The sequence below is a fragment of the Ischnura elegans genome, chromosome 8 (genome assembly GCF_921293095.1).
Source record: "Ischnura elegans chromosome 8, ioIscEleg1.1, whole genome shotgun sequence".
NCBI classification, from domain to species: Eukaryota; Metazoa; Arthropoda; class Insecta; order Odonata; family Coenagrionidae; genus Ischnura; species Ischnura elegans.
The window spans coordinates 61,659,595-61,674,087 of NC_060253.1; the positions used below are offsets into that span (position 1 = coordinate 61,659,595).

The 14,493-nt window shown below is 36.9% G+C and overlaps 1 protein-coding gene across 4 annotated transcripts; it reads right to left on the reverse strand.

Annotated features, from left to right (window-relative positions):
* Window positions 1-273: 273 nt before the first annotated feature.
* Window positions 274-13,018, reverse strand: LOC124163230 (cytochrome P450 20A1-like). Of its 4 annotated transcripts, none has more exons than XM_046539983.1 (11): window positions 12,968-13,018; window positions 12,158-12,474; window positions 12,019-12,071; window positions 11,753-11,922; window positions 11,329-11,474; window positions 9,755-9,925; window positions 8,113-8,377; window positions 7,797-7,920; window positions 7,130-7,309; window positions 5,279-5,380; window positions 274-1,597 (listed from the first exon to the last, which is right to left on the reverse strand). In XM_046539983.1, exons 2-11 carry the CDS (start codon window positions 12,227-12,229, stop codon window positions 1,447-1,449), a joined length of 1,434 nt encoding a protein of 477 aa, XP_046395939.1. In that variant the 5' UTR covers window positions 12,230-12,474; window positions 12,968-13,018; the 3' UTR covers window positions 274-1,446. The 4 variants fall into 4 exon arrangements, with proteins under 4 accessions (XP_046395939.1, XP_046395938.1, XP_046395941.1 ...); XM_046539982.1 differs by lacking the exon at window positions 12,968-13,018 and adding an exon at window positions 12,596-12,915; XM_046539985.1 differs by lacking the exon at window positions 12,968-13,018 and having other exon boundaries at window positions 12,158-12,345; window positions 12,424-12,497.
* Between the last annotated feature and the right edge of the window lie 1,475 nt (window positions 13,019-14,493).

Sequence of the window (14,493 nt, forward strand, 5' to 3'; positions counted from 1 at the left end):
GCCCACTGCAGCTGATGCAACCTTTAATGGCCGCGAAAGCTTGCATGACAACGCACAATATGCAGCTGAACCCGAAAGTCGTCGACATCAATGAATCTCGCTGCGAAAGCCTACATTCCAAGCTCTTAGAAAGCAATTTTGAAACTAATCATTTAGGTGTAATTGAGTCCAGTAGCATACCACCAATGCTTCGAACTACACTTCTCACCTTGGAATCACACTCAAGATCAAAACATCACATGACCAGTTTGCAAAATTTCACAAGAAACAATATTCTGAGGCCTATATTTTCTTTATTCAAAAAATATCATAAGCATTCAATCATATTGACATAACTTGTGCACCCAAGAATAAAAACTGGACATCAAAATCATTGAATGACGACCAATTCCATTCCACACCCAAGTGAAAAAACTTCTAGTGATTTCTCAAGCAGTTGTAACACCACTCATGATGCCCCTCTGAGCTAAATGACTTGCAAGGCCTTACACGTCTATTAAGATAAAAATGCATTGGTTGATGTTGTGATTTTAAGGAATACTTAACTCCCTTGAAGTAGTCAAAGTAAAAACAAAAAACAAAAACACTACTCATTCCATGATATGTCATCTAATTTGCAGGAGTGCACACGAAAATTTCTTCAATATGAAAGAGAAGATGTACACTAATAGTCACTACAAAATATAGCAGCAAGATTAGTACAATAAAATACATTACTTCTGCAAGGAAACATAGTGATGGTTCTCAAATACAAGTAAACTTCCATTTACTCTCTATCGTATTTGTTAAAATATATCGGAATGTAAAAATTGTACAAAAATGTGTTTCTTTCATTCATCAGATATATCTATTATGACAATCATGCCTAATGAACAGGAGGTTCTAAAAAATACACTATACTATGATGCACAAGTAACTGGTGACTTGATGTTCCAATTACAGAATATCTAGCAGATTCACTAAAACGTGTTGTAAAATACATAAAGCTTAAAAAAATATCACATTGTCCTTTGATTGTTTGCACTTAGCATGAGATCCATGAATGTGAAATGCCACTTAAGAAATAATATGAAGAAACCACCAAACTATTGAATTCTTCTCAACTGTTACACCACAATTTACTGCAATACTTGTATAGTCAACGTAAGCACTTCAAATGCATCATCCTTTACAGTTCTTCTTTCCATGAGAAATTAACATATCCTCCCTAGGACTGAAGCTGCTCAACTCTTTTCAGCATTATTAGAATGATAAAAATAAGACAACATGAGCCTAGCTAAATACTAGCAAATAAAAACAGCACAACATACCAGCTACAAATCTGTCCTCCGTGCACTTTCCCGTGAAACTAATGTAGTTTATCGCTCAGAAAGAGGAATCATAAATTGTGCTTCAAAATCAAAGGTAGGATTTCTTCGTCACATTTTTGAGCTTTTCTTGAATTATTTACTCCCTTGGCTTTAACTTGAACCACACTTCATCTTCAGGCCTCGACACCATTCCAAGGCAAGGGGTCGCTTCTTGGCCATCTGCCAGTTCAAGTTGGAAACGCAAAATGACGTTTGACACCAAAACTGCACCCTCGACGTATGAAAACCTGAAAGCAAAGCACCAAAATTGTCATCATTAGTGTAAAACTGAAATTTACCAATAAATGGGTTGTAAAATGGTGGAACTAGATGGAGGTAATCTTTAATTTTGTAACAAACCAGCAAAATATGTATGCCTTTAACACTATTTCCAGAGCAAATCACAAGATAATCAAGTTAAAACATGCTTTCATAGCTCATGAAATAGAAGTCAAATGATACTAATCCAGTCAAGACAAAGGGGTGGGGGTATCCATATTTTCCTGGTTTTAATATTTATGTCTTTGTACGAGGGTCATTCAATAAGTCAAAAAAAAAAATTCAAAAACAAATTACATTAGGTCAATTTTTTAAATTTTTTTTTCATTGAAGTCTCCTTTCAGCTCTATAAATTTTTGCAAGCATTCTTCCTAGCATTTTAAGCTGTCCAAAAAGTAAAATTTCAGGTTATCCTCAAACTAGGTATTAGTTTGGGTGATTACCGCTTCCATAGAGGTGAACCTTTGTCTTTCAAGCCATTTCTTCAAGTTTTGAAATTAGGACTAGTCACTGAAGGCCAAATCTGGTGAATTTTGTCATAATTGAAACTTTAACTCTGTAATTTTTGATATTGACTCTGAACAGGGGCCGTATTCTGTAACTCCAAACCGATCGGTGCGGCACCGATTCGTCGGGTGCGACGTCACACCGACTCCCGGTAAGAAGTCGTGCGATTCTGTACGAACCCGGTCGGTGCGGCACCGACGAGAGGACGGGAGATCGTCGGTAGCCGTACCGACAGCAAAGAGGTGTCGGTACGGCCACCGACTAGTGGGTTTCATTGGTGCGCATTGTACGTTTTATTTTGTTTTTACCTCATCACCGAGTAAATAATGAGGTTTTCTCCAATGTTATCTTTTTCTGCCCCTTCGAATACGCCTCTATAATTCACTGTCATCATCTATATTAATTACCTTGACAGAAATATAAGATAATGGTTAATAAAAATGAGGTTTGCTAACATATAATGACTTTCTCTCATTTATGTTACCGCACTTTCACTCGCTTGTAATAGGCTTTATTTCTCTCTATCATCATTTATTTGCTCCTTTGACACAAAAAAGATAGTTTTGATTATATATGAGTTTTGCCGCAATGTTATCACTTTATATCACTCTGAATAGGCGACTGTTATTTCACTCAATCATCAATTTGGCGTTTCTCTCGGCATAGAAATAAGATCTTTTTATTTAAGTATGAAGTTTGCCACAACGGTATCAGTTTCTTTCATTTTTAACGGGCAACTATATTTCATTTCATCGTCAGCCATTGATTCCCTTGACGATAAAAGAAGATATTTGTTAATAAGTATGAGGTTTACCGCAATATTATCATTTTCTCTCACTTGGAATGCGCAACTTATACATATGTATTTCACCCAATCACAATTTATTTACTTCCTCGTCATTACACTTCTTTTAATTGCACCCAGCTCCATATTTTTATAACAATTTCCTAACTTGTTCCTCTAATATTACATTTGCATTTGAATCCTACGTTCACGTTCCATGGTATGCTATTTTCGTCTGCTACGGTGCCAATGGCATAACCTTCCGTTGATAACATTTATACGGAACTTACTTAATGACAACTATATTACCAAATCATGAATAAATAGCATTATACGGAACCAATATTTAAAAAAAGAAACTACGATCTCAAGGATAGTTTCAATAATTCATTCCAGCAACAACAATCTCCATCACATACAAACTTTATTGTGATGTTGTAATATTGTTTCCTTCGATTCTGTAGGTACAGCAATACTACCACACATTATATAAGCATTGTTAACAACTTATCCAATATCGTTTATCTTAATCTAGCAATAAGTCGTAATTTCCGCAAATAAAAAGATTGAGAATGACGACAACAAACTGTGCCAATGAGTCTTCACTTGTTTTTACCCTTCTTTCATTGGTGGATACACGTGAAACTTCGGATATATTCGGATTTTCCCTGTTTGAGGAGGAGAGGGTACCGTACCGACTGGTTTGAAACCGACGACCTTACAGAATCGCTGAAAGTGTCGTCGTCGGTGCGGAATCCGTTGTCGGTACGGTTTGATGCCCAGTCGGTGGGCTTGAAAGGGAAACCGACCGGTGCGGCACCGACGAAATACAGAATACGGCCCCAGGTGAGCAACCGCACATTGTCTTGTAGAAGGAAGAAATTTTTCTGCCTCAAACGACGGGGCTATTCTTGATTTCTACCATCAACCAATCCAATGTCATAATGCATAATACTCTTCTGTTATTGTTTTTCCCTTTTCCACTAGTCAGCTATTTGAGTTACAGTTGTATCCATCCCATATTTTCATTGTTGTTGCCGATGCTTATTGTAGTGAACGACTTTCATTTGTTTATAAAATTGGGTAAAAGGGAATTTCGTGCAGTGATCAAACACTTGTTTTTGAAAGGATTAATGCTGAAGGAAATCAAAGCTGAGTTGCATAAATTGTATGGCCCATCTGCTTTTGTGCTTCTTTTACTATTTAAAATTGGATTATTGAACTTAAACTAGGCTTTACATCCAAAAAAAATTAATGTTGTTTGGGATGCCCTTTAGAAGTGTCTACTGCTGAAATGATTGGCAAAATCCACGTTACGTTTTGAAGTGATAGCTTAGTCAAAGTGCACGATATAGGTAAGACCACAGTCATATTGCAATGCGCAATTGTTACATTTTGCAAGAAAATTTGGGTGTGAAAAATACCTCAGCAAGATTGCTGCCGCATTTGCTCACAGTGGAGAATAAACCCAATCGCTAATAGACCAAATAGCCGGTGAAACAATAGAATTTTGAAGATTCTAAAGCAGGCAAAGATGTCAAAATGGGCCGCTCAAGTCTTGGCAATGATATTTTGGAATGTATGCGGAATAATCTAGTACTGCTTTCTGGTTAGCATACATTTTTGATGCTGATAAAGAAATTTCTTGAAAGTTCTAAGCACTCATTGAACGACCCTCGTATTTTACAACCAGGATTGGAATAATAAAGTAACCTTATCTCCATTAATTACATACCTAGCCAACTTTTGGCAAATTCTACAGCATCGACGGAAAAAAATACCTTTGCCGGTCAATTGCTGCAGTAATATTTTAAATGCTTAAGACTTATTTGGATTGCCTACCACTATTTACAAAAACAATAGTCTCCGTAGAAGACCATCTCAATCAGTGAAAAAAGGCATATATGTACGTGAATGACGTACTGCGATTAAAATATCAAACAATAACCAACAGTGATATCTCAGCCAAAAAACACTTTAAATTAAACTTTTAAATTTCTATCCACTTTTCTGCCACTAAGTTAAGTTTAGCCAAAAGATTAAATGAACTCTAGCAGGAAAAATTAAAAATAAAAGTGACTTTATTGAGCAATTAGGATGATAGGAAGGGGCTTCTAATGATAAGAATACCAACAGCTCAGGTCTCAATTTTCCAGAAAATTAAAATTTTAAAAATGAAGTTATCTGTCACATTTTCTTTCAGCTACAAGCTAAGAGAGTCTTGGAAAAGGCTACTGAAGTTATATCAAATTCCAAAGTTAGCCACTCCTACTTTGCCAATGCATATGCATGGATTCCTGCTCAGTCGTCGCCAATTGGTTCAAGAAACAAATGTTGGTACACATATTTGATAACTTACGTTTCACCAGGACATTTTCTTTTTCCAGCAAACCCAAATGGGCAAAATGACAGAGATGGTCTGCTTTTGACTGACTCCTCCTGGAATCTGCTAGGATCAAATCTGTTACGATAAAAGAAATCCTATGAATTAAAGGAGCTGAAATGACTGATCAAGATGAGAAGTCACAAAAAATTGAAATATTAATACCCGCTTCAAATTGTGCATCTACCCATGCCTAACAAGGCCAATTTGATAACACCAAATTCCCTATTTTAACATTTTGAATGCAGTAAATACACACTTCTACTCCATGGCAGCATCCATCCCCAAAGAAGGTGTAGCAACAGGATGAATCACTGGTAAAAAATTTACATCTACAATAGGGTAGTTTCCTTCATCAAAGAAAACTAAATGCATTGATTGCAATTCGTTACCCACCATTACTATATTCTTAATATACAAGTTATTTGGTTTTAGAAATACCAGTTTAGATGAATGTTAATGATCAATTTTAACCTCATTAGAAAAAGGCCAGATTGGTGCCCATGCCACTTCACGTGACGTAATAGGGACCTAGATGCTATACTCATAGTCAGGAGTTTTACATCGTCTGAGATTACCAATGCATGCATGAGGCACAGAGATCACCGAAACATCTCTTAATAATCACCTATTAAAATTGCTTAAGGTCGGAAAGTTTCCTTCGTTTGATAGGGTATTGATAATCCTTATTTGTACCAAGCGCTACCTGCTAGCAGCCTGCATCATAGCGGCGCTCATAGTCTCGCACTTATCCCAGCATTAATGCAGTGATCCCGGTGAATTTTTGTCTGATTTTAATTTTTCATAAAGATCGCGGAAAATATGGAGCAAGAGTGAAAATTATGCATGAATAATCCACAACACGGATATACCACAGCCGGATAATTGGGAGTCTGCTGTACTCCAGGAGTAATAATCTTTCAGTTTCAATTCAAGCCTCAGGAAACAATTTTCTACAACAGATCCTCCACTCAAGTTGCTAAGAAACATCATAAAATAATTTGGTAGACATTTCCACAAAGTTAATTGTAAATAGACCCTTAAAAAAATAACATTTTCACTAACTTGCAAGCTGTGAATTCAATTTGTACTGCTGGTTTCCCAGCTATTAGATAAATAATACAAGAGGGCTGACAGCTTTTGGCTACACTGACAGAGAGTTGGATATTTTCTACAATACTGCTACCATTTGATATTCTCACTGAATACAGCCCCTGTTCTTCTAACTTTCTCTTCATTCCAGATATTTTTCATTGCATTTGCTATCATTTTTATTCTTTCGTTAAATGCTGAGAGACAAGAATTGCCTGCATCAATAAGTAATCCGTTGGATCTCTTTACATTAGACTCTTCTTTTTAAAGTAGCTAACTCTTTACAACAATCAATTTCTGCAATATACATGTCTGAACATCAATTGGAAAGCAATTTTTATAGTGTTTAAGGAGTGCAGGTTTGAATGTAAGGAAATTTTCTGTAAAAGTAAGGACCATTTCACAAGGAAACAATAACTGACATTATAAGTTGAGAATAGATCCCACCAGACTTGCTCATATCCTATGCATAGATATACTGATGAATGCAACTAACAAGAAAAAGGTTTTAATACATAACTGCCTACAATAAAATTAATATCAAAATGTCAGGATGATACCCTACGTTGTGATGACATTACACAAAATTATCATGGAAAGAATTCAGAAAAATACAATTTCACATAATGAAACAAATTTTGATGACTGAGAACGTTAATAAATAAAAATTTCAAAAATTTGCAATATTTTTTTATCAACCCTGGCAACACGCAAATTTTGGATGATAAATATTACCTTTCAGGATTAGGCCACAGCGTATTTTCTCCCTGAAGGACAACGCCCAACGCATGGATCACAGGGGTTCCACTGGGAACAATATGTCCACAAATGGTGGTTTCTATCTGCTGCACTCGAGCTGCAAATGGCACCACTGCACCACAGCGCAAAGCTTCATCAAGAACTTGTCGTGTGAACCTTCAGAGAGACATATGTATTACAACCACACATTGAGGAAAAACAACTGACATTGAAAAAATTATTAGCACTCCATGAGTGGTTTACTTATAAGAAACAAGGTCTTTTTCATAGAGGAGCAGATTTTGATTGAATTCATTTGTTGTTAATGAACATAATTTACCTCATCCTAGAAGGTAGGTAATTGATTTAATTTAGGTCTATGAAACACAACTTACATAAAAGTTACAAATATACAGACAAAATTTTATGCTCTCATGAGCTCCTTTACATTCACACTACTGTAGAAAACCTCAGATATAAATAACTAATTTACCATCAACATAGGTCTTAAGTTCAAGTTCCCCACTAAGCATTGAAATATAGTTCGAATTTTATGTGTATTCCTAAAACAAGTAATTGGTGCAAGTTAAGTAAGTGATTAACCTGCGTAACTGATAAAAAGGTATTTATTCTAATAGCTTAAAACAAAGGAAGTTAACCAAACCTTAGAGATCTCAAATGGTCCTCTGTAAATTCACTGCTGGTGCCAAAAACTAATTTGAGCTCTTGATAAAGTTCTTCTTGAACTTCTGGATATAATGCCAAGTAATACAGCACCCAAGTTAGAACTACAAGAGAAGTATATTAATGGTATTTAGACTGAAGATAGCAACAGTTAAATCAGTTATAGAATGTGATTTAAAAGAGTTTTCCACCATAAAAATTAAGCAAATAGAATCTGATCTTAACTCCTGCAAGTTAAAATTATGAAATAAATACAAGGATGATAACATTATTCAATGATTTTAATAAATACTCACAGTTTCCTGTTGTGTGAAAACCTCCAATAAAGTAAGCCAATGCATCAGAGACCATGGCTTCCTCAGAGATTCCACTGGAAATTATTGCCTTGATTAGAGGTGTATTTTTATCCGAGTTTCCTTCTTCTTTCGCTTTAGCATCCACAATAACTTTCTTAATTGCATTCTTCATGGCTTGAATGGATTGCTGAAATCTCTTTTCCCTGGGATCATTCTTTTGGGCAATGGGTTCCATTACTTCTCTCGATAACAGTTCAGCCATGCACTAAAATTGAGGATTCAAAAGTACAGGCAGAGTAAGTATTAGTAAGTAAGGGAAGTATAAGTAAGTACGGAGAGGGAGAGGCAAGAGAGGAGATGACCTTAAATTAGCAGTCTCTCGCCTCTTGCTCGCAACTCCGGGGCCATCTATCTGCTTATCTAAATAGAACTCTAAATTTCTGCCTATGCCAGAAGCCCTCTGGTCATATTTTATAGGGACACTGTCTCTATCACACTAAATACCATTCTATATTAGTCTAGCATTTTCAGGATCAGATGATAGACTATATTCATTTCTTACAATTTGATGCTAGTCACTTTCAACTAATGGATTTCCTGTTACATTTTATAAAATATGAGTCCATGAAGATGAATGTAGGATCAAATTCCATAGTAAGTTATTCTCATGATAAACACAACTGGCTTGCCACCATACAACTTCAAAAGGTGCTATCCAGTTCAAGTGAAATGTAACATGCAGTCCTTCTTCCTTGGATGTACCCAAGATAGCTGTTTGTAAAAGACCAAATAATTTCCCCTATCACCATCTATCCCATGTTTTCCTTTTGGTGTTTCCTGCACCTACTTGAGCCTATTCTCCTGCTGTCCCCAATTTAAGAGCAAATTACATGGTCAACAGTCCCGAAATATATTCAAACCATTCTTTTTCATCCAGCATGGTTTCTACACAAAACTGCCAACTATTTTTCTGATTTTTCTTCGAATGGACTCAAGACTGATGTCAGGTTTAAATAAACAACTGCATAAGATGTTGCATTTTCATCAATGCATTAAATGAAACAGGTTAGATATTACATACAAAATAAATACCAAGCCACTCTTCAATAAAATTGGTAGGATGATTTCACGCCATCTATCATTTAATTATTAAGAAGATTTAAAAGAACCAAGATTCAAAAACTTAAATTTGTCAATCCTGGAGCCCGGATGATTTCATGGTTAATGGGTAATCATGTAACCCAGGGGATGTGTACTAACACATTCAACGTGGGTCTGATTTTTGTGAACGTCATCAGAATTGGCCGATAAAATAAGGAAGAAAATTAGAGAGGTTTTCGCACCATAACTTCTGATCAAATACTGCTATGTATTTACAAACGGCGCACAGGGGTCGAAAGAGGGAAGCTTGCTGAAGGCCATGCACACAATCGGAAGACTCGGAAGTGGATGTTAGTCACATTCGGAGGTGGAGAAAGGCCCCCCATCCAAACGGCAGAGCCCGTCAATTGGCATGCTCCGTATCTCGGCTTGGACGGGATCACGTCCATTGACATGCTCCACACTGAATGTGTTAATCAGTCCATTCCTAAAGGCAATGATATTTTTTAATAAAGAAATCAATTTGTAAAAAAATGCTTACCACATCATACTCCTGAACAAGCTGAAGAATTGAGCTATCATCAGTTAGAAAAAGGCCTCCAAAAGTTGTCGTCAAAAGAGCTTTAGCTGCAAAAGCAATCATGTACTGATGAAGGGGAAGTAGCTGATCTGAGGGCTTCCGAGCCCAGCGTTCACACAACTCACGAGCCAACTGCAACAAAAAATTACTTTCTATTAACTTGGAAAAATTCTAAGTTATGTCACATATCAAACCTGGTTTCATTAGCAAATTCATTTCTACTTAGCTATGAACTCAATATAAACTATTGCTAATCAATAAACACTGAACATAATATTGGTCGAAGGGAGGCTGGAGCCAGTTCAGGACCTACCAAAATGGTCAACTAATGTGTATTTAAAATGGGAATATACATAAAACTCAAAGTAGAGGACAGTGCACTTTGAGGTGATAATACTGTCATATGGTATCCAAGTAACTTATCTTATTGGCAATTTTGAAAATGTTTCTAAAATTTCTGAAGCATTAGAATGAAGAGCAATACTAGACGTCCTTTCCATGATGGAGAGTCACAATGGCCAGATGAACAATTTATTGGCCTTAGTTGAGGAGGGACTTAAAACAACTACATTTAATCCCAGATAAATCATCAAGTAAATACGTTCACTACACACTACATGGGTTTCACACAGCATTTATCAACAATTGGCATAATTAATGTATGTATCACAGAAGTATGAAAAAAGGAATGAGGTAACTATTAACCAACTATATTTAAGACACTGAAACACTTCCACAAGCAAATATCAAGATAGAAGAATAAGGAGAAATTACGGATTAAAAGGATCTCTAAGACAGATACACTTCATCCAAATTTGTTGGGCAGTTTTATAGTTGATTCATGATCCTTTTCTTAACAACTTTCACTGATAGGCTAGAATCAAATGAATGGTAAATGGATTGCTGGATACTTAAAGGCTATTGTATGCTCAAAAAATATGAAAGCAATCAGTAGACAACCACTTCCCTGGTCACAAACAATCTGGTGTGAGTAACCATATCAAAATCAAGTGAATAATTTGGCTGATGTTCAAGACACGCAGCCTAGTGTGCTAACGTTCCTAGTAGGCATGGAATTCTTTAATCATTAATTCCATGATTATGGATAATCAAACATCTTAGTTTTTCTTGTTCATTCTAAGCTTTTCTTTGATGTAACATTATTTAGACCGACTTTAGCCTGGCTCCTAGCCTATCTGTCATGAGCGGTCCTGCTGAGAGCAAGCAATCTAGCCCTCATAATCCAAGCCCTTGGGGTCCTTGGAATGTGCAAGCCTCCCCACCGAGACAAAGTTTTTTCCGAAGGAAGTGGGCAGTGATTGAAATATTAAAAGTGCATTTTGGGATACAGGAATATACAACTTCAAAATCCTTAACCCATCAAAACAAAACCTCCCAACAAAAATGGAGACTATTCATGGTTTCCATACCTTTCATACACTGTCCATAAAATTTGTTTAGGATAGGTGGCCACTTAATCAATATTTACCATGAAACAGCAGGCTAACCAATACATTTCAAAAAAACTTTTTTACCTTAGAAAATACCACAGCATACGACATGCACTGTTGCTCCGAAAACACTTGGGAATAGAGATTCCGCCGCTTACGTCCCTCCGCACCGTTGGAAAACATAATGCAGTCTTCTCCCAGAAGAGGCTTGTATCTCTCGTACAGCAAGGCTAGAATCAAATCACTAGTATAACTATCACAATCAACTCTGATCCAATCAACATAGGTCTATGTCATTAAGCAAGGCGAATAAACGTTTGCTACATCAGTAAATTCAAGAATTACCAAGCTGAAGCAAACTACTTGAGTTACTCAATTTCCAATCACCGAGTGATATAACAATAACACACTCCCGAAAATTACTCCCTTGTAATCATTTCTTCCGCACAAAGTAACATCAATTCAAACTAAAGATAGTTTAATTATATAAAGCATAATTAGTAGTTACCCGGTCGATCAAATGCATGAGACTGGTCTGCAAATCCTTCAGGAGATGCTACACTGACAACCAGCTGCGAGCCAAACCAAAATGATGCGATAGGTCCATACTCATCGTGCAATTCCGCTAAGTAATTGTGCAGCCCACCGGATAATTGAATATCGGGTAAATTTCCATCCCTGTAAAATAATATGCATCATAATCCTTAAGCTATGGACACTAAAACTAAGTTCACGTTGAGGGTGTACTAAATCCAGTTTAAACGACTGCCTTACTTTGGATCCGATGGGTCGGGACCTGGTATCGTTGTTGGTTTTTTTCTTGATGCCTGCGAAATAAATTTAAGAGCGAAAAATAAAAACTACCCATGAGGTACAACATCACCAAAAGTATTACCCAAACAACAACACTTACGGGGTACAGATAAAGTACGGCTATCAAAAGAAAAGCAACGAAGGTGACAGCAAATATCACAAAAGCCAGCATATTTATATAATTATCTTCTAGTGATAAATCAATATGCTCATTTGAATAATACACTGAACGAGCTTCAAGGCCACGAACAAACACTCCACGGCGAGGTCGTCTGCAAGTACATATTTCTTCGAGGATCCGATGATAAATCCGACTGTCTCTCTATATAAGGTTTCAAAAAATCCAAATTTACTAATGATCCTTACAATAATATGATGAAATGATCCTATATGTTGTCTTCAGGGCTGTTTTCCCCACTGAAAGTAGAAATCGACGGGTAGGAATTTAACAGACCACTCAAATTTCGTTACTCGACTATTATGAAAAAACCGCAGAATTTGAATCGGCTTCACACAGCATCACTTGTCTCTTTCTTACCAATTTAATATTTTCTCGCGTTTAGTAAAGTTTTACCCTCACAATCTCATTGATGATTCTTACCAAGGAAAAATGCTTCTCTTTATAATATATTATCAAGAACTGGGTTGCCTGGTACAATTTAATTATATCACCCTATGGCATAGCCTGGCGCAAAGCGTAAAATCTGGTAAAGATGTATCAAAGTCAAATTTAAGACAATGCATCTATTTAAAAGTGCATGGTTTCATAAATTTAACAATCATACAATATTAACACTTCGTTGCAAGAAAATGATGCAAAGAAGATAAGAATGCTCGCGCGACACCTCCGTTCATTTGCACACCATAATGAACTTCACAGTAAAATACGACCTTCTCTTCATTATTTTACCTTCTTTCAGCGCATTGTCGAAGTGAGTGATAGCCCCTGTTAGATGATGTTTCCTCACTGAATGGATTCCTCACACCAGATAGACAATTTTATCCGAGGTAAGGTCGTCATTACTCACTGAATGAGTATTATAATGACTTAATGGAAAGGCATTTTTTTGCGATAAGCAAATCATAAGCATAGAGTGACTCGTGTCAATAGCGAAGCTCTTTTAGCAGCCTACCGCTCATACCATTGTTCTATACCTTGGGAACAAATTGTTTTCATAAGCGATTATAATTTCTCCTAGTGAATACTTCTTTTGATGAATTCTCCTCGGGTTCTCAGCTAGGTTAATAGGGTGGTTTCCTTTTATTTTTTTATTGCCTAAATCGAAAGATTATTACTCCTGGAGTACGTATTTCACGCTTTTAGATTTTTAAGTGACGATATCTATTTTTCGCGATTAAATGAAAAGTGAATATTTTCAAGCGCGCGAAAACGAGACGCGTAAGTATGAATGCCGGGAAATCTCTCTTCATGTGGCGTATTTCTGGTTCCCGCTGCCGCCCTGTGAGGTGACCTTGAGGCGAGTTGAGCGCTGATACGACGCAGGCTGCTAGCGGGTAGCTGAGTACCCTGCTGGCTGGTAGCGCTTGGCTTAAATAAGGATTATTAATTCCTTATCAAATGAAGAAAACTTTCCGACCTTAGCCAGTTTTAATAAGTGATTATTAAGACATGTTTCCCTGAGCTCTGCGCCTCATGCATGCATTGGTAACCTCAGACGACGTATAACTCTTATCTTCTCGTATAGAAACTAGGCCCCTGTGACGTCACGTGGAGTGGCATCGCATGGGCGCCAATCTGGCCCTTTTCAAATGAGGATAAAAATGGACCATTGCCATTCGTCTAAACCGGTATTTCTAAAACGAAATAATTTGTATATTATAAATACGCTAATGGTGGGTAACGAATCGCAATCAATGCCTTTCGTTTTATTTGATGAAGGAAACTACCCTATTCTTTCATGTAAGCCGACGTTTCGAGAGACGACTTGTCTCCCATCTTCAAGGCCGTGTTACTCTATGGAAGTCCAATTTCACACTGAGTGAGTGCAAAAAAGTGTGCATCGGTCAGTCTGGCCGGAACTTTACCACCCGGATGAAGGAGTACATAAAATGCTAAGAATAAAGATATAACACCTCTATCTTGGCGAAAAATCTCATAAAAGAGAAACATTCATGTGATTTTCCCCCGGATATCGTCCACGTGGAGAGGAAAGACCGAAGAATGGACGCGCTTGAGAAATTATAAATTTTGCAAGAAGGGGATTTCTTTGATCAATAATTTAATATTCATGGGCCACTCCCCAGTCCCCACTCCTTGCCATCCCATTCCCCAAGTGTACAACCCAACTAAGCGACGGACGATATGCATAGGATATCTGAATAAGGTTGATGCATCCAAAACTCGTCGTTGTTCTGTGTAGAATTAAAGAACACAGATGTTTTGCTTATATGTCTGGGGATATACACATACAACGT